Source organism: Trachypithecus francoisi, unplaced genomic scaffold (assembly GCF_009764315.1).
Source record: "Trachypithecus francoisi isolate TF-2019V2 unplaced genomic scaffold, Tfra_2.0 Lachesis_group0, whole genome shotgun sequence".
Classification (NCBI taxonomy): Eukaryota; Metazoa; Chordata; class Mammalia; order Primates; family Cercopithecidae; genus Trachypithecus; species Trachypithecus francoisi.
The window spans coordinates 76,114,295-76,136,320 of record NW_022681453.1 but is presented as its reverse complement, the minus strand read 5'-3'; the positions used below and the strand labels follow the sequence as shown (position 1 = coordinate 76,136,320).

Genomic DNA, 22,026 nt, shown 5'->3' with positions numbered 1-22,026 from the left:
GAAAAATAGAAAGATATTAAAATGATCAATAGATTCATGCAAAGATGTTCAATATTAGTAACCTTAAAATAAATGCAGATATAAAACATAGCGAGATAATGATTACATACCTATAAGTATGGCTAAAATTAAAACGACCAATAATAAATCCTGGCAAAAATGTGGAGAAGTTAAAACTCTCATACATTACTAGTGGGAATGTAAAATAATATAAATTATACTGGTAAATTTCTGGCAGGTTTTTTTTTTTCAAAATTCAAACATGTGCCCACCATATTATCTGTTCATTCCAACTTTATCTAAGAGAAATGAAAACATGTCCACAGAAGATGTATGCGTGAATGTTCATAGTGGCCTTATTTGCAAATATTTATTCAAAATTGCCAAAAACTGGAAACAACTCAAAGGTCAATTAATAGTTAATCAGTTATCCATACAAAGGAATACTACTCAACAGCAAAAAAGAAAACACAACATTGACAAATCTCAAAATCATTCTACTAATTGAAAGTACAAGATATGCACAAAATAATGCATACTACATACTACAAAAAATACTGCTACCAATATAAAATGCTAAGTAATCCCTGGTAACAAAGAACAGATCAGTGATTGCCTGCAAATGAGGGTGAAGGCAGGGATGGACTAAAGATACATGAGAAATATTTTGGAAAATGATGAAAATGTTTTGTATCTTGTTTGTGGTGATGATTCACAGGTATATACAACTGCCAAAATTTATTAAATTACATGTTTTAAATTGATGCAATTAATTGTACATAAATTATTCTTCCATAAAGCTGAAAGGAGATAATGAAAAACAGCATCAGAAACATTAGGTTTTCACACACATAATATTCGAATACGCTTCTACACAAATAAACACAAAACTAAATACAAAGATATTTCACACTGAAAATAATGTTTTAAAAAAATTATTTCTGTCTAAGTCAAAGTCATCAGTAGAAGGAAGAATGCTTTCATGATTTTACTACTAGCGAAACCTCTTACTCACTTTGAGCACCAGAAGTTTCCTTTCCCAAATCATCATCATCCTATGCCTGAGCAATCATATACACCCACACATAGAAACAGGCATGACGCTGCAAACCCACACTTCATGGAGATTTCCTCCAGTGAAAAAAAAAAAGGCTCTCAGAAACAGCATATGATTTTCTTGTCATGTTAAGCAGTTTTTATTTAATGTAAAACGCTGTGCTCTGCATGCTCTACTCTCTAAAAAAACTTATTTAGAGATAGACATTTCTGAAACGTCACCATTCCTGTTAAAAACCCCTAATTCGGTAACTATTACTAACCAAAAGAGAGCGAGTATTATGCCATACTTAAATAGTTAACATTGTTGCTAATACTCATGTATTATTTCTAATGTATGGAGATGGAAAATAAAAAAGATGTTCTGCCCTTTCCTTCAGTTGCAGGTCTTCTGGAGGAATACAAACAGGTAAGTTAGGAGTCTGATCAATGAACTTCAACCTGAAACTCAACTTGGGGCAAAACTGTGGACTAACTAATGTGGTAATGACTTTATCAGGTAACTATATTAGCTGCAAAAGAGAATAGTGTATAATGGTTTATTTTGACATTTCTATGGACATTTCTTTATAGGACTTGGGGTCTCAATGCTGGTACTGAGTTAAGTAGAATTCATTCTAATTGCTTATTATAAACTTTACTGTTATTTAAATGTTAATGAATTTACTACAGTACTTGTTGGAAGGAAAAACAATTAAGATAATATGCTGTGAGACGTGTGAGGGAGAATGTTTTCATTTGAAAACCATGTTGTATTTCATACTGTTACAATGGCAAACATTAATTTTACAGGAAATTCATACTAAAAGTTTCTGTGTTCTACTGACAGTACTTCAAAAATTAGAACACAAAATTAATATACATTGAAATCTAAAAATATCATGGCATTTTGCTTGAGGAAACCAAATAAAATTATTTCACTCTACATTTGGTGAGTCAAGCTTTTAACCCTTGAAGTCTATTTTCTTTCAAACTTCAACAAGTCTTGAAGTTTCAGTTTCTTTCAAACTTCAAAAAATCTTCAAAGTTATTATAACAAATGTAGAGATGAACCACTATGAATTATGCATGGATTAAGCATTAAACAATTTCTAATGGCTTGAAAATATGACTTTTACTTCTTCCTTTCTTGCTTCTTTCTTGGATCTTTTTAGATAACTAAATGAATTATATACTCTCATTTTCCCTTCAGCAAAACATGTACTATCATTTTTGGTTTTGGGAGTATTTTTTTGAAGCAATTACTGTCAAAAACTCCAAAACTAGTTAATGAAGACAAACATATTCCCTAACCTAAGGCAGATGTTGTACAAATGCTTATCACTGATCATAAAGGACAACATGTTCAATGGATATGTAGACATTGAATACCTATGCATATTATCATATGCAAAGATATGTACTAGGATACTAATTCTAGCATTGTTTTCCAAAAAATCTGAAAACAGTTTTGAAATTGTAGTTTAAAAAAACTGAAAACAACCAAAAAGTTTATCTGTAGGGGCCTAATTAAATGTTATCAAATAATATATAAGAAGAGCTTTGAAAACCACAAAATATCATTAAATTATCATTTTTTAATGCTTATAAATGAAGATGCAGTGCTAAGTACTTTACCTGCATCATTGGACTTAATCCTTATTGCCACCCCAGACACTAGGTCAGGTATTATAGGTAAAATCTCCAAATTTTGTTATTAACTGGCAGCTAGTTTTTTTAAAAAATTACATGCTCAGCTAAAAGTGTCTGCAAATCCATGGGCTGCCAAACTGCAGTCTCTGATGTTAGAGAAAAGGCCAAAACTAGAGCCTTGAAAACATTTATAATTAGAGATCTCTTGGAGGCATTGCACTTAACAAAAACAATGAAGAAAAGTAGGATGTAAATGCAGTGCCATAAAGCCAAGTGATATGGTTTGGCTGTGTCCCCACCCAAATCTCATCTTGAATTCCCATGTGTTGTGGGAGGGACCTAGTAGGAGGTATTTGAATCATGGGGGCAGGTCTTTCCCATGCTGTTCTCATGATAGTGAATAAGTCTCACAAGATCTGATGGTTTTAAAGACAGGCGTTTCCCTGCACAAGCTCTCTTCTCTTGTCTGCTGCCATGTAAGATGTGCCTTTCACCTTCCACCATTATTGTGAGGCCTTCCCAGTCACATAGAACTGTAAGTCCATTAAAACTCTTCCTTTTGTAAATTGCCTGGTCTCAGGTATGTCTTTATCAGCAGTGTGATAACAGACTAATACAGCAAATTGGTACCAGAAAAGTGGGGCATTGCTGAAAAGATACCCAAAAATGTCAAACCGACTTTGGAACTGAGTAGCAGGTAGAGGATGGAAGAGTTTGGAGGGCTCAGAAGAAGACAGGAAAATGTGGGAAAGTTAGGAATGCCCTAGAGATTTGTTGAATGGCTTTGGCCAAAATGCTGATAATGATATGGACAATGAAAGCCAGGCTGAAGTGGTCTCAGATGGGGATGAGGATCTTGTTGGGAACTGGAGCAAAGGTGACTCTTGTTATGTTTTAGCAAAGGTGCTGGCACCATTTTGCCCCTGCCCTAGAGATGTGTGGAACTTTAAACTTGAGAGAGATGATTTAGGGTATCTGGTGGAAGAAACTTTTAAGCAGCAACGTATTCAAGATGTGACTTGGGTGCTGTTAAAGGCATTCAGTTTTATAAGTGAAGCAGAGCACAAAAGTTCAGAAAATTTGCAGCCTGATAGTGTCATAGAAAAAAAGATCCCATTTTCTGAGGAGAAATTCAAGCCAGCTGCAGAAATTTGTATAGGTAACAAGGAGCTGAATGTTAATCCCCAAGACAAGGTGGAAAATGTCTCCTGGGCATGTCAGAGGTCTTCACAGCAGCCCCTCCCATCATAGGCCTGGAGGGTAAGGAGAAAAAAATTGTTTTGTGGCCAGGTCCAGGACCCCCATGCTGTGTGCAGCCTAGAGACTTGGCCCCTTGTGTTCCAACTGCTCCAGCCATGGCTGAAAGGGGCCAACACACAGCTCAGGCCATGGCTTCAGATTGTGCAAGCCTCAAGCTGTGGCAGCTTTCATGTGGTGTTGAGCCTGTCAGTGCATGGAAGTCAAGAATCGGGGTTTGGGAACCTCCACCTAGATTTCAGAGGATGTATGGTAATGCCTGGATGTCCAGGCAGAAATTTGCTGCAGTGGCAGGACTCTTATGGAGAACCTCTGCTAGGGCAGTATGGAAAGGAAATGCAGGGTTGGAGCCCCCAGACAGAGTCCCTACTGAGGCACTGCCTAGTGGAGCTGTGAGAAGAGGGCCACTGTACTCTAGACCCCAGAATGGTAGATCCATTGACTGACAGCTTTCACTCTGCCCCTGGAAAGACCACAGACACTCAACACCAGCTCATGAAAGCAGCTGGGAGGGTGACTGTACCCTGAAAAGCCACAGGGACAGAGCTGCCCAAGACCATGGGGACCCACCTCTTGCATCAGCATGACCTGGATGAGAGACATGGAATCAAAGGAGATCATTGTGGAGCTTTAAGATTTGACTGCCTTGCTGAATTTTGGACTTGCATGGTGCCTGTAGCCCCTTTGTTTTGACCAATTTCTCCCATTTGGAATGACTGTATTTACACAATGCCTGTACCCCCATTGTATCTAGGAAGTAACTAACCTGCTTTTGATTTTACAGGCTCATAGGTGGAAGAAATTTGCCTTGTCTCTGATGAGACTAAACTGTGGAGTTTTGAGTTGATGCTGAAATGAGTTAAGACTTTGGGGAACTGTTGGGAAGGAATGATTGATTTTGAAATGTGAGGACATGAGATTTGGGAGGGTCCAGGGGCAGAATGATATGGTTTGGCTGTGTCCCCACCCAAATCTCATCTTAAATTCCCACATGTTGTGGGAGGGACCCAGTGGGAGGTATTTGAATCATGGGGGCAGGTCTTTCCCATGCTGTTCTTGTGATAGTGAATCAGTCTCACGAGATCTGATGGTTTTAAAAATGGGACTTTCCCTGCACAAGCTCTATTCTCTTGTCTGCAGCCATGTGAGATGTGCCTTTCACCTTCCACCATTATTGTGAGGCCTTCCAGACACATAGAATTGTAAGCCCATTAAACCTCTTTCTTTTGTAAATTGCCCAGTCTCAGGTATGTCTTTATCAGCAGTGTGAAAACAGATTAATACACCAAGTAAAGAGGAAGTTTCAAGACAGGAATAATCAAGAATAAAACATATGCAGAACAGTCTTAACCTAAGAATTAAGAAGCTTTATGATTTGGTAACAAAAACGTCATCAGTGACCTTAAGATCTGAAAGAGAGTAAGTTTAACAAAGAAGTACAACAGACACATGAAAAAATGCTCACCATCACTAGCCATCAGAGAAATGCAAATTAAAACCACAATGAGATACCATCTCACACCAGTTAGAATGGCAATCATTAAAAAGTCAGGAACAACAGGTGCTGGAGAGGATGTGGAGAAATAGGAATGCTTTTACACTGTTGGTGGGCCTGTAAACTAGTTCAACCATTGTGGCAGACAGTGTGGCGATTCCTCAAGGATCTAGAACTAGAAATACCATTTGACCCAGCCATCCCATTACTGGGTATATACCCAAAGGATTATAAATCATGCTGCTATAAAGACACATACACACATATGTTTATTGCAGTACTATTCACAATAGCAAAGACTTGGAACCAACCCAAATGTCCATCAATGACAGACTGGATTAAGAAAATGTGGCACATATACATTCTGTGCATGGAATACTATGCAGCCATAAAAAAGGGATAAGTTCATGTCCTTTGTAGGGACATGGATGCAGCTGGAAACCATCATTCTCAGCAAACTATCACAAGAACAGAAAACCAAACACCACATGTTCTCATTTATAGGTGGGAATTGAACAATGAGAACACTTGGACACACGAAGGGGAACATCACACACCAGGACCTGTTATGGGGTGGGGGGAGCGGGGAGGGATAGCATTAGGAGATATACCTAATGTAAATGATGAGTTAATGGGTGCAACACACCAACATGGCACATGTATACATATGTAACAAACCTGCACATTGTGCACATGTACCCTAGAACATCAAGTATAACAACAAAAACAGAAGTACAAGTGGAAACCAGATTGAAAGGGGCTGATCAGAGGTAATGGAGTCAACAAATGTAGACTTAGTCTTTAAAGAATGCTGACCTTGAAAGAATGGGAGAAATGACACTGGTTTCATCCTTTCATGTTAAACTTGAAAGACAGAGAGAGATGGAGCAACATCAGGAACTATGACGGATCAAGAAGATATTTAACAGGCCAGGTGTGGTGGTTCACGCCTGTAATCCCAGCACTCCGGGAGGCCAAGGCGGGCGGATCATGAGGTCAACAGATGAAGACCATCCCGGCCAACATGGTGAAACCCCGTTTCTACTAAAAATACAAAAATTAGCCGGGTATAGTGGTACGTGTCTGTAGTCCCAGCTACTCGGGAGGCTAAGGCAGGAGAATTGCTTGAACCCAGGAGGCAGAGGTTGCAGCGAGCCAAGATCACACCACTGCACTCCAGCCTGGTGACAGAGCAAGACTCTGTCTCAAAAGAAAAAAAAAAGATTTAATAATAGAGGGGAACACAGCACATTCATAGACAGGAAGAGGGAGAGCCAGAAGTTACAAGAATGAGGAAGCTAACTGGTCAAGCAGGATCCCAGAGGTACTAGAAGGAATGGACAAAAAGCAGGTATGCTTTTGGAAAAGATTGATATTTCATCTCTAAGAGGGAAACAAAAAGGTTAAGAATTATTACAGACACAAGAAACATTTTGAGGAAGCAGGTTAACAAACACTTGTTAGTACCTACTTAGTGGCAAGTAGCTCGGCAGAGCTTTGGAAATGGCAGCTTGAATGAGGCAAGGTTACTGCTCTCAGAAACCTTACCATCTGTGGACATTAAAGAAGTCCACACTGGACAATGGTAAATCAGGAGGTGAGCAGCTGTCTGCAAAGGACATGAGGATAGTTGGGATGATGAGGAAACTAGAAAAGACTCAGAGCAGTGTTCTGAACCCTGGCACCCATCAGAATACCCTGAAAAGACTTGTGAAAGTCTAGATCCCTATATACTAGAAAAGTCTGATTATGCAGGCTTAAGCTCTAAAGGCAATCTTAGGCTCTATAGGGAATTCTGTCTGGCAACTACCTTAAAATTACTGGTTTAGAACCATTCCTGGGGAACAACTAGGGAAGAGCCAATTAAAGATAAGTAGGATAATTTTGTGAAGAATTAAAATAGCTAGATTTTATTATTGGGGACCTGTAAACATTTACCATTTGGACATTTTCTTTCAAGAAATTATCAGCACCACAAAATGAATCATATAAGCAGATATTCTCATATTATGTAGTGGATAAACCTTTTAGGAAAAGGTAGCATTCTTGGTAAAGTAACAAAATGGCAGAGAAAAAGAAAAGAAATTACTAAACACCTTAAAACTACATAAAAACATACTGGTTGGAAAAATATTTCTTCCAAATCATTGAAATTTCTCAAATAATATCCTTTAAATACACTCAGTTTTCCCCTATGTTGGTAGAAAAAAAACAAAACAAAACTTTATTAGATGCTACTTCCTCTTCTAGCTAGGATCCCTTCTCCTTTCTTCGCTGCCTAACTTCTAGAATGAGTGGTCTGTGCCCACAGCCTCAATTTCCTTCCCACCCACTCCCTCCTCAATACCAGCAATCTCGCTGCTCCCACATCTATCCACTCAAACTGCAATTTTCAAGGTCACCAGCCCTTTTATAGTCAAGCTTTTGGCTTCTTTTCAGTGCTGGCATTCCTAAGTTGTTGGTGGACTTTAATACAATTAACCACTTTCCTCTCCTTCTAAAACCCCTTTCGTAGCCTTCCCACTTACACCATGCATTCCCTTCTCTGTCTCCTTCCTTATCTTCACTGCCTCCTCCCATATCTTTTCTGCAAGCTATCTTTCTCCTTGGTCATCGTAATGTCAGTATTCACCAAAGTCTCAGTTGCTTTTTCTCTTTACACTTTCTCTCCTCTTGCTCCTCAATCCCTTGAACTTCAACTAGATCTCTACACAGGTGATTTCCTCTTGTTTTCACCACTCCGGTCACAGTTTAGCTCCCTCTGTCTTTCAGTAAGCCTGTTTGACCTGCCTGGAATGTAAGCCTGTTTGACCTGCCTGGAATGTTCATCCCTCAACTCTTCTTACCTCACTGTTTCTGTTCATCTTCATCTTAAACATCACTTCCTTGGAGAAGCCTAACTTGATCCTCAAACCAGATTAGACTCACTGATTACACATATCTATGTCACCCCATATTTATCCTTATGCACTTGCATATTATTTATTTGCAGTAATTGATTTAATATCTATCTTTCCCAGCAGATTTAAACTCCATGAGAGCAGGACCTGTGTCTGTCTTGATCAAATGTCCACAGCATGAAGCACAGGGACTGATATATGAAAGACACTCTAAATTACTGTTTGACAGAATAACCTGCCCACATTTTAGCTCTGACTTATTTTTCCTAAGCAATAATCTCAAACATTTAGCTAAAATTTATCCCCACTTGAATACTTGCTGTCATTTCAAATGTATCACATCTAAAAGTCATAGATTTCCTCCCACACACTTGCCCCATCCCTTTCCCCTCTAATTTTTGTACTATGAAGGTGTTCAAAACTCAGCTCATACCCCAGAAAGCTGTGTGATATGATTAGCAATCCCAAATACACGCTTGGGCTTTATTTGTCCCATGTATAAAATGAAACATTTTTAATTAGAAGGTTTCTAAAGTACTTCCTTTCTGAAGGCTTTATACTTCTTAATAGTGTCATACATCTCCTTCATTTCACAAATGAGGAAATTACTGTCAAAAGAAGTTAAGCAATTTCTAAAGATGAAACAGCTAGTGGTTAGAATTACATAACTGATCTTTAGAACCAACACAGAGTTGTATTCGTATTAGAAATTGGTATCTATTGGTATCTAAATTAGCATCTAGAAATTTTACTAGAAATTGTGGAAAAGAAGAATGAAATTTTATTGAGAAAAGTGAAATGTACCAAAACATCCAATGCATGGATAAAATTTAGAAAGCAAAAAGGCATAATAATATATTCAATTTTAACATCCAAAACAATATAACCATTAAGTCAATATTAGTTGTAAAAATACAACAATATTGGTGTAAAAATACAATAATATTTTAAAATATGTATATTTGAAGAAAGTTTCACTTCTTTATGGGCCAGTGAGTTTCCACAGGTAAGAACTATAAATTGTGGACAAAATATAAAAACAACTACCCGAGGTTACTGGAAAGTGGAGTAAGCAGAAAAATTCGTGAACGGTGTCAATGCTTGGAAGAAGGAAATAAGGACTCAGAGTTGTGGGTGTAGGTTCCCATTATTTCCCCATTTTTACTGATGTTAACCCCAGAGAGGGCTGCGGATATCACAGTAGGCAGCTAAAACTCTAATAGAAAACCCACAGTTTTCTGAAGAACCAGCAGGCAGATTTTAGGGCAACCTTACTCTCTGAAAAGTGATAAGAGTCAGAGTAAATGAGTTCCAAATTCTGCATACACTCTACGCATATCTCTGATGACTCTAAACCACACATTGCAGGTTACAGTCAAAGCAAATTAGCTACCCATAAAAGAACTGAGATTTGAGATGCTGTTCAAGGGGTAGAGTTTGCAGTTTGAGTCCAACCCAGTAAAATATCAACACAGTAATATAACAGAATCTGTGTAACATTCAAAACCCAAATAAAACTATTTAATTACAAAGAACAAGGAAAATGTGGCCCATTCTTAGGAGAAAATACATTAAGGGACACCAACAACTTCAAGCTGACCCAGACACTCAAATTCTCAGACAAGAGTCTTAAAGCAACATTCAGCTATGCTTAGTGACATAAAGAAAAATACACTCACAATGAATGAATAAAAACACAGAAAAATCTCAGCAGAGAAAAAAAAAACTTTTAACAAATAAATGGAAATCTTAAAATTGAAAAATACAATATCTAAAATAATATATTAACTAGGGCTTTACAGAAGAATGGAGAGGAGAAAGGAAATTGTAATTGTCAGTGAACTTGAATATAAAGCAATAGAAATTATTCAATCAAAAGAACAGAAGGACAAAATATTGGGGAAAATATATATAAAAAGAAAACTAAGAACTAAGAGAACTCCTCACTAGCAGACCTACACTACTAGCAACAATAACAGAAATTATTCAGGATGAAAGAAAATAATACCAGGTAGAAACTTGGAAATTCAAGAAGGAATTAAGAGTATTAGAAATGACAACTAGAGTGGACATAGTATGTGCCACCAACAATTACCTTTGACTTTTTGTTCCTGCCACTAGGATCACTGTCAACAGACCGTCTTCAGTTTTCAGCCTCTCTAGGGATGACTTCAGTTACTTTGATCAAAGTCAGACCCTTTCCAGGGGAGCCCATATCCAGTGACTGATTTAGATGGAGATATAAAGGACCAGCCATTTTTATTCAATGCAGGGCCTCTCTAAGGCCACTCTAGCTCCTGAGCTCCCTGTGGGGTCAGGTGAGGGTGTCAGTTGGTTGAGATTGCAGGTAGACTTCTCCCTCTGCTCACAAGCATCCTGTACACAAAACTCTATCTCAGAGTCTAATTTCTAAGAGAACTTGCAACAGTATCAATAACTCAACGTAGCAGAGACTTTTAAAGAAAATTATTTCTTCAAAAGTGGAAAAACTGGCCAGGTACAGTGACTCATGCCTGTAATTCCAACACTTTGGGAGGCCAAGGCAGGAGGATCACTTGAATCCAGGAGTTCAAGACCAGCCTGGGCAACATGGGAAAACCCTGCCTCTACAAAAAATACCAAAAAAAAAAAAAAAAAAAAAAAATTAGCCTGGCATGGTGGTGCACACCTGTAGTCCCAGACACTTGGGTGTCTGAAACAGGAGGATCACCTGAGACTGGGAGGTGAAGGCCTCAGTAAGCCATGATTGCACCACTACACTCTAGCCTGGGTGACAGATAGAGTGAGACCCTATCTCAAAAAAGAAATGGAAAAACTTTTAGCCCTGCTTTAATCCTGGAACTCTTTGGTATTACTTTCCTTAAATACAAACCAGATTTTGGTCTTAGAATGGGGTCTAGGCATATAAATTCTAGCGAGAAAAACTCTGAAGTTGCTTGCTTAGTGTTAATGCATGAACAATGTCATTTCTTCCTGGGAAAAAAAGGGCTGATTGTGACTGTGCCTATTGTATGAATTATATAAATCAGTGATATTTATTACTATTATTATTATTTAAAAAGTAATGATTGTTGACTTGATTCTTAGGGGGTACTAGCATCACACAGTCCAAAGCTATTTTATAACCACAGATCTGCTCCCAAATTCCAATCAGGAATTGACAAATGTATGTGAGTGATAATAAGGGAGAAGATGCAAAAATGTGTTGAGGGTTACCACATTTTAATCAATGTACAGGTTAATTTTTCAGACACAACATAAAATCAAACAACAACTGGGTCATTTTATTAACTAAACACCATTAACTGAAATATTCATGACCTTACTGGGAGGAAATTTATCTACTGTAAACTCTCTCATTTGTTCCCATTACCTTATTGGCATCCTCAACCTACTAGCATCCCTATATATAATGTCTCATCTTAATCCTCAATTTCAGAAGAGTATCTCCTCCTACATGAAGTTAAGCACTCAACTGATACTCCACTTTGGCTCCCTTCCTGTCTCTTCTCAGATCTTCCTATCTTTTATAGACTGGAAAGAGATAAGTATGGTTCTTAGAGCCCAAATCCAAATATCTCTAGTGCTTATTCTAATTTTTTTTTGTTGTTCCTATGTTTATTCTGTGTGGGATGGATCATCTACTTCATGAATGATTCACAAACACTAGAGTTTTCTATACAGTCATCCCTCAGTGTCCTTGGGGGATTAGTTCTAGGACCCTCAGAGATTACAAAATTCAAGGATGCTCAAATCCCTAATATAAAATGGTGTAGTACTTCATATAACCTATGCTCAATCTCTCATATACTTTCATCTCTGATTGCTTATAATACCTAATACAATGTAAATAATATACAAGTAGCTATTATACTGAATTATTTAGGAAATGACAACAAAATCTGTATATGTGCAGTACTAATGAAATAATCTATTTTTTCCCTTTATATTTTCAACAGAAGTTGGTTGAATCCAGGGATGCAATACAGAGGGCTGACTGTATTTCCAAGTATCTGCAGGAATTTTCCTCCTACTTGTCCTCCCTCTACTGAACTTAACATCTTCCTCCACAACGTAACTCCCTTCTCAGTCACATATATATCTCAGTGGCATCACATAACTTTTTTCAAATGAGAACCCCAGGGTAGAAGCTCTTGACTCATGTTTCAAAATAAATATTTTACCTAGTGCCACTGCCACTCAATGGGACACTGTTACCACATTATTCTCCAAAAATCCTACTCAATTATAAATTTTCCTGTTCACCAAAGAACAGATGGCTCCTCATTGTCTACTGACTAACACCCAGGTTCTTTTATTGAGCTATTAAGGACTCCCAAAATCCAGCCTTATTTCCTATTATCATTTAACACACAATCTCTGTTCCTGCAAGCTACAGCTCTTTCTCTCTCTCTGAAGCACCTTGCATTTGCACATGCTACACATCCCATCCTTCCAATTCCTTTTTCTGCATTTCCCCATTTATCCAAACCTGTCATTCAAAGCCTAGCTCAAGACCCATCTCCATAAAATCTTCCACAACTCCAACCCACTGTAATTTCTCCCTGCTTTAGATTTGTCCTAGTTTCATATACAATTTCAAGACTTACTGATTTTAAATGTTCACCAATTGTTTCATCTTACCTTTGTCTTTCTAATTTAGATTGCTAATAACTTTTAGGCACTATTCTATACACACACACACACACACACACACACATTAATAAGGACTTTTAATTAATTGCTTAAGCATGAACATTTAGAGAAAAACACACCTATAAAGTATTATAACGTAAATTCTCCAATACTGCAAACTAGAAAAGGAAGATGGGACTAAAATTATTAATAAGGACAAAACCCTTCTTTTGCACAATTGTTTTTAATCTTTTTCCATTGTTTGCAAATCTGCCAAAGCTACCTTAGAGCCTTGTCTTGATTTTTATCTCCTCTTGTTGTTACTGTCTGTCCTCTAGTGGAAGACAACAATAAATGAATAAAAATTAGCCCAAAGAAGGAAAGAAGTGGAGGGTTCCTTTTCAGTAACTCATAATCACAAAATCAGTAGCTTTTATAAAAGATGGAATAATTTTAATTGGAACACCAAAATATAATTTGAACATATACAAAAAAATCTAGAAGACAATAGGGCTAAAAGAAGGAGAAAGAAGTGGCACTGGGTATGGGGAGTGCCCAGGAAGGGGACCAGGTACAAGGTTGGGAATATTGCTCTGATGTGCATAATTTAGGTTGTTTTCATTTTTCCCCTCAGGTTTTTTCTAGATAAATCTTGTTTACTAACTACCAAGCTGCTTGAAGTTATAAGCAAATAAGTAAACAAAAATACGGAAGCCAAATGAATACTATGTTTTCCATTTAAATCATTAGCTCCCTTGTTCCTTTGTGAATTTATCTTGTACAAAATTGTTCCCTTGTTCTTTCTGTTTGGCAATATTAATAACATAGCAGTTTTAGCAATAAAGACATAAAGTCATTTCCCCAAGTGGTGTGCTTCACATTATTCTAAATCATGTCATGGTAAACCTATCACACCAAATCACTACATGTAAAGTAATATTTTTTTTACATCTTGACTTCAAACATTTAATAACTTTACAGTAACATAAGCATAGACCTCATGATCTGATATACGTAGTCTTTCCCAGTTGTGTTCAGAAATAGTTTCAAAATTTAAACTTTTCAACCTTTAAAATTGAAAATTATAAATTTTGTTTTAATCATTTTTTTTTTCCTTTTCCCAGAAGTAACAGTGCAATGTGACATAAACAGCTCCTGGCCTATGTGGCTGCCCCAGCCAAGCTGGGTCCTGCACAAGTTTCTAGAAGAGCTTTCTACAACGAGATCTCAACTACTGAAAGGTTCAGATCACTTGACTATTTTAGGTGAGGAACAGTCTATTAAGGCTAAAACTAAGCATCAGCTTGACTTTTTTCACTGATGTTCTTCGGTGAAAAGCACAATGGTTAAATAATGAGGAAAATTGCCCACTCAAATGTTTAGTGTTGCTTACTGATGCATATCATTGCTGATTGTGATTCTGCCGCACACTAGTCATATCTAACCTTGGGCAAATTATTTTACCTCTCTACGCCTCCGTTTCTACCTTTGTAAAATGGAGAGGTGTCTTCCATGTCTAACTCACTGGGTTGCTGTGCACATCAAAGGGGGAAAAGCATGTGAAAATTCTCAATAGAAAGGTACAGTCATAGAGTATCATTATTTTGCATGTGCTCACTAGTAAGATTAACATGTGGAAAGTAGATTTTTTGCTGGAAGTCATTCAGAAATTAGGAAAAATGCCTTTTCTTCTTTCAGTTATCAAATTGTAACATTTAAAACCAACTATACTCTTCCCTTGCAGCTGCTCTGTCTACTAAAAGTGAAACCTGAAAACTCCCTCCCACACCAACTCCTAACCTTCTACAGTGAAACCAGGACACCCCCACAGTGGCCCAAGTTCTCTATAACTTCTATAGGAACCTAGATGTTGAAGAGTGTGTTCTCTAACTCGTAGTGGCTCTTACAGCCCACACATCTGGAAGATAAATACAGACATACATCACAGACACACCACTATAACTGTAAGCATATTATATTTTTTAAGTGCCTGATCATCAAAAGTGACAGAAAGCAATAAACTGTCCTCATCTATGCTACTGGCAATGTGGACCTAAATGAGTCAGGGTTCTTATTTTTTTTTTTTTTTCCTTTGGGTATATATCATTTCATTTTATTTGGGTTCTTATTTTTTAAGAAAAAATTTAAGAGAGAAGAGGCTGGGTGCAGTGGCTCATGCCTGTAATCCCAATGCTTTGGGAGTCTGAGGTGGGAGAATCATTGGAAGCCAGGAGCTCAAGACCAGCATGGACAATATAGCAAGACTCTATCTCTATCAAAAATTTTAAAAATTTGCCAAGCATAGTGGTACATATCTGTAGTCCTAGACACTCAGGAGGCTGAGTGGGAGGACTGCTTGAGCCCTGGAGTTACAGGCTGCAGTGAGCCATGATTGCACCACTGCACGCCTGCCTGGGCAACAGAGCAAGACCCTGTCTCAGAAAAGGGGGTGGGGGCAGAGAATAAGATAAAGAGAACCTAAGTGCCTTTGATTGCTGCTAGTATGTATTTGATTTATCCTGCCTTGTTCAAAAAACAGGAAATAAGGAAGTAGGCAGTAAGACAAATTATAGAGATCTGTATATTGTAGTAGGATACAAAGTAAAATAAGCAAGACACCGGAAAAAAGGATGCTAAAGTAAACTAGACATGGGAGTAACCCGTATTTAGCAACCCCCTATATCTATTATTGCAATTGATTTGCATTGCCCCAGAAGACAGACAAAAAATAAACTAAGGAAGATCTGAGACCAGGTTTCTCACTGTTCTCCCAAAGAGAATTCAAACTTACCAGCCACTAAGAAGACAGCCAAAATCAACAGTAGCCCTAGGTTAGCAGTTCTCCAAGGGCAGAGCATTTCTGTTTTCTCTTTTTCTGCCCTTCACTCAGTACTTTTCCTCCACACAGGTACAGAAGGAACTGTGTGCATGGTGAGACCCTCTCTGGTCAGCTTCTCGGTACAGGATCCTCTTACCCCATCAACAGTGGAGCACTCCCTTCCTTCTAGACCCTTCCTTCACGTCTATGTGGTTTAGCCTGGTTAGTAACTTGGACGAACGAAGCTTTTCTCTGGAACTTGACACAGCAATAGATTTCCTGTATGAAGCTCTGAAGCAAAGACGGAGGAAGCAGATTGATTGAATTATCTCTCAGCTCATTGGTTCTCCTCTCACTTCTGCTGTACACAGATAAATTTTACAGTAAGGCACTGAACATGTCCGAGATAAACAGATTTGTCTAAACTTGCACCAAAAAGTAAAACAGAATATTGATCTATTTTGGCCCATCCTTGTAAATTTCCCATTCATGATAACTTTTAGAGGCTTTCTCCAGGTTGAAGAGCTTTATGGCCTTAGTATTCAAGTCTGGAATACAGTATTTTTCCTTGAAAATTATTGTGTGAAATTACTGTCTATAATGGGAGTCAACACACAACCCTGTAAACATCATAAGTGTATTAGCTTCCTATTGCTACTGTAATAAATTACCATAAACTCAGTGGCTTAAGACAACATAACATTTATTATCTTACAGTTCTGGTGATCAGAAGTCTGAAATGGACCTTAGGGGACTAAAATCAAGGTGTTGGAAGGGCTGCACTCCATCTGGAGGCTCGGGCAGAATTTGTTCCCTGTCCTTTCCAGCGACTTGAGAATGCCTGCATTTCTTGGCTTGTAGCTACATCATTTGGACTTCTGGTCCACCGTCACATCTCCTTCTCTGACTGTGACCCTTCTGCCTCCCTTTTGTAAATACCTTGTGATTATTTTCAGTCCACCCAAATAATCCAACATGATCTCCTAATTTCAAGATCCTTAATTTAATCACATCTGCAAAGTCCTTTTTGCCACACAAGGTAACATATTCACAGGTTTCAGTAATTCGGACGTAGGTATCTACCTTATTGGGGTGAGGGCATTCTGTTTAACAGAACTCAGTACTCACTGCCATTCAGTTTCACCTTTGGAGAATCAGACTGATCATTTTAACCAAATTACAAATAATCACCTATCTTTTAGTTGCCACACATCTGGAATTCAGACTTCCCCCCACCACCAACAAACGAACAACAACAAAAAAAACCTCTTCCTTAATGTTGCTAGTTACTACGCTTTTAAGTTATGTCTGAGAGAGGGAAAAATATTCTATATGCTAAGAATTTTCTACCCCAAGGCAAAACTATACAGGAAGGGGAAGAAAACATTGCAAACAGGAAAAAGATAAAACAGCATGCATTTTTTTTTCTCAGTTAGCAGTTTCATCTTCCTTCTTGCCAAACATTATAAGTATTTCCCCCCTTCCCCTTCTCAAGCTTTTTTTCCAATTAATTAATTTGATGAAGACAGTGAAATCCGGTCCTTGAGGGCATGGAACTCTTGAGGGTATGAGCTATGACAATGGGAAGACCATAACAAAAAGTGTCTTTTCTTCTGTCTAATGTTTCACCAGGTGTTGGAAAATTAGTGAGAATACATCATTTAAAATATGGGTAACATTCTGGTTTTCCACCACATAGCAGTTAAAGTTGGCCGGGAGTAGTGGCTCATGCCTGTAATCCTAGCACATTGGGAGGCCGAAGAGGGCAGATTGACTGAGCTCAGGAGTTCAAGACCAGCCTGGGCAACGTGACAAAACTCCAAATTCCATCTCTACTTAAAAAAAAAAAATTAGCCAGGTGTGATGGCACTCATCTGTAGTCCCAGCTACTTGGGAGGCTGAGGCATGAGAATCGCTTGATCCCAGGAGGTAGAGGTTGCAGTGAGCAGAGGGAAGTTAAAGTTAAAATTCACACTGGTTTAGGATACAGAGAGACATAGGGTTAAGTTTCTGTTGTGCAATTACTAGTCCAGTGATACTGGGAAAGTTTCTTACTCAAGTTTGTATCTGTTTATGTTATATTGACATTAGCTTTTTCTCATGTCATCAAAAATTCTTGGAGATCATTTATTTTAATATCTGCTCAATGACATAGCCAAAACTAAACCACAGAAGGGCTAAATGGCCTAGGGCCTCAAAGCGATTTGTTGGCACAGCTGGGAATAAAATGTGTTATATTTTCTAGCCCTGTGTTCTTTTCACTCAGCTCCTCTACTTTGAAATTTCAGGCAACAACTTTCATAGACACACTCCAATGCACTCACCTGAGGTCAGACCACAATCTGCAATCGGCAGTTTAAGAATCAAGTGATGGGTATAAAAAAACCATAAAATTCGCAAAATAGATTTGGCAGGATGACAGTTTCTCTCCCTGGTCCCTCATCCTCTCCAACCCCAAACCACACGCCTGTAACCTCTCAACTCCCACCTTCTACCTTTAATGGACCATGAATGTTTAAAACAATAAAGGGACTAAAAGTTTGTTAACATAATCATCCAAGACATGCCATAAAAGTGAGTATAATTAGAGAAAGATGTGTCTGGTAAATGCACCTCTCTAAAAAATCTAAAGGCCCCAAATTCTCCCTGGTTGGGTCCCTTGGGCACAGGACCCAGGAAGCAAAGCAAAAGAATGAAAAAGGATCAAGAAACAGGTGTCGTTCAAGTCAGAAACCCAAATCTTTTACTCTACCAGTTTTCCAATTCTCCTTCAATAATACCAATTAAGAATCATAGCATAAGAGAAACAAACAGAACAATGTAATGCCAATTAATGTTGTAGCCACAACAAAAAGACACAGAAGCTTTAGTAAATTAGAACTACTTTAGGCCATAATGTCCCCAAACCAGCATGGTTCGTTTACTCAATTTATTAACTGCAATAAACTGAAAATTGATGTAGGTACCTGTAAATGTTGTTGAAGTAAACTTCTTCCAATCAGGTGTATATCTTTCTCTCCTATGTCAGATTCAGACTTAGCCACACTGAAACCATTTAAGATGAAATGTTGCAGCCTTGCCCTTGGGATCCCTCCCCATTATGTAGGAGCTTTGCATGACTCTTGAATACTTACTGCAAAGACTCTATGGACTTTTATTCCTGACTTCTTGTTCCTTGGACCCTTTGTTCCCCAGTACCACTGCCTACTCATTTACCTCTTATATTTGAGTCTTGACTGCTGAGAACTTCAGCACCTGCCTGCCCTTCCTACCGTAGCTAAATTTTCTGGATGTGATTCTTGCAAAATGGGCCAATAACTACTTGCCTTGTCACTGTTACTTTTGGTGAACTCTCTGGCTTAGACATCTGGCCTGACTTACCCTTCTATACACACGCATGTGTGCACACACAAACATATATGCACACACGCTCACACAAATATACTAGCTAAACACTTAGTCCTAATTCCCTCAATCTACTCTGTCCTGCTAGCCAAGTGGTAATATACCAATTTCACAGAGGTAAAAAGAACAATACCTAATAGTCTAAAGGATTTTAAGGGACTCAAACTCTACAACACTCTACTCTTTTCTTTACTTCCTCTCTGCTCCCTTGTACAATAACTACAGATTTGAATCTAATGAATTACCACAAAAATGTGATAATTCAGCATACAATTGCATAAAAAGACTGCTTTCCTGGCCATATTCCATTTTCTATTTTCCAGTTTACCTCTCTGTAACCTTCATTGACCCACGCTCTCAAGACTCATCTGAAATCCTGTATCTTCCTCCATGGACAATCATTAAATGGACTAAATGGTAACTTAAAAGAGCCTCAAAAAGTGCATATTTCTATTTTTATATCGACTATTATATTGATTTTTCTTGACATTTTTTATTCCTAATATATGGTTGATCTATGTCACATGCATAAAAATTCTTAAAAAGAAAAAATATATCATATTGGAATTAATGATTATTTTTCATTATAATTTTACAGATTATACAAAAAGGAAAATGGAGAAATCGATGTTTGAAAATCAAATGTGTGCAGTATCAAAATAAGCAAAATCAGAGTAGAGAAATTAGTAATCACATTTTATATTTAGCTAAATATCAACTGCAAATCTCACTGGTCAGATCCACAGCAAATATTTGTCAAGCCCTAAGCTTAATACCCTGGTCTTGTTCTAAGCAGTTTATAAATATTACCTAATTTAATTATCTCAACAATCCTATATAGTAAATACCATTTACCATTGAGGAAACTCAAAGCAGAGAAGTTATGTAAATCGTCAAAAGCCACACAGTTGATAAGTGATAGAAACAGGATTCACTCCAAAGTGAAATTTCTTAAGTCTACTTCTTAAGCTATGTAGCTAATTAGTCTCTCCTTTACTATCTACTTTTTTGAAGGTGGTAACTCTGTTTTGTCTCCAATACATCCCCCATATTCCTAATCCCTACTGAATCTATTTATGTATTCATTCACTCTTTCTTCTTTATCTTCTCATAATTGGTCTGTTTTGTTTAAACAAATAAGCAAACCCTGTGCTGTTTCTAATCATCTATTTGCATTAAGATTACTCTCTGCTGCCCCCTGGAGACAATTTGATGAAACCAATGCTAAGATTTTTGTAAATTTATCTAGCAAATTCAAAAATAGCTGCACATTAAGATTTTGATCACAAAGGATGCTAACATGCCTAAACATACATTTAATTTACATCTTTTGGAAACTGCTGAAACATAACAAATGACTACCTGATGGATAGTATAGATATCATACCCTGAAGAAATGTTGCTGAAAAAAATAAAAATGAATCTTTTGAGTTGCCAGGATGGTTTAATAAAAACAACAGTGCTGCCAGGCATGGTGGCTCATGCCTGTATTCCCAACGCTTTGGGAAGTTGAGGCAGGAGGATCACTTGAGCCCAGGAGTTTGAGACGAGCCTGGGCAACATAGTGACAGCCCATCTCTATAAAATTTAGAAATTGTTTTAAAAGCAGCAGTGTAAAGAAATAGATAAATGGATGGATGGATGGATAAAAGATAGATTCCCTACCTCACTGCATGAAAATTTGTGAAGACTGCCACTTTTGGGTACCCTGGAATGCAAACTCCAAGATGGAGTTTAACGTGAAGGATTGTTATTATATTAAGGAGTAACCTCAGACCCTCACTTGGGGATAAGAAGGAAGAGAAACTGATGTGGGCATAGGAAACCACACTGTACAGTAGTCCCACACCAGACTCAGCTAACCCTATGGGGAGCTATAGATCTGAAACTGACCCTTTGAGTTGTCCTCTGTTGTCCTGAAATGGCCAGATCTTTACACTTCTGCATCTATGAGTCATTTGTTATAGCCACAGGAAGGACCATGACCTTGGGTAAGGCAATCCATGAAGAGGCCGATCCCTGAACTGTGGAAAACACTATCAACACCGGAGCAACAAAGTCCTTTACTGAAGGGCGTTGATGGTACCCCACAGTGTTTGTCTGCCAATTGAATAAATGTTGAAAAATAATCTACTCTAATTCTAGTCTCAAGTACAATGATATTCCACTCAGTCAATTGTCTTTCATTCCCAAGAAACCAAATTAATGGAAAATCTTGTCAAAAATATAACCTTGAAGGAGCTCTGCATTAAGATATTTCCTACCTGAGGTAGTCAGGTAATTTTCATCTGTGTCAACTGAGAAGTCCAGAATATATGGAAAGAAATTTTTTAAAGGAGAAACCCAATCATATACCCTGGCTAAAAACTAACATCAAGGCAAAGCACGCTGAAGAGAGACAAGTATCATCTGATCTCCAGATCACCGTAACATTAAAGTCAAGAAGAATAGGACATTTTAAAAAGAAATATTCTAGACTGAGCCAAGTGGGTTTACCTTAAATGTCTCAGACAGTATTAATAAGTAAATTAGTTCTATATAACTTTCTAACAAAAGAATATGAAGCATGAAAATTATATCAGTCATAGAAGCTTGTATTTGCCTGAAATTTTATTCAAATTTTATTGGGCCTTTCTCAAGGAAATGGTAAATGTTCTGTTGATTCATCATGGTTTTATTGTATCAGTGGCTTAAAAATTTTGTCCCCAAATTACATATTTGACCATCCTGTCTAACTTTTATAAGATAATGTTTTCAGTGAAAAACTGAAAAATAATTTTAGTTGGCTAAACACTAATTAGTTACATTTGGAGTTTAAGAATGTCACA

At 37.7% G+C, this 22,026-nt stretch overlaps 1 protein-coding gene across 1 annotated transcript in view; it reads right to left on the bottom strand.

Moving 5' to 3' along the window:
• Positions 1–16,127, bottom strand: part of CD200R1 (CD200 receptor 1) — a 41,175-nt gene extending 25,048 nt beyond the window's left edge. Inside the window, 1 exon segment of the mRNA XM_033211280.1 lies at positions 15,767–16,127. Within this exon segment, the coding sequence (XP_033067171.1) occupies positions 15,767–15,833 (67 nt within the window). The 5' untranslated portion in view covers positions 15,834–16,127.
• Positions 16,128–22,026: the final 5,899 nt, after the last annotated feature.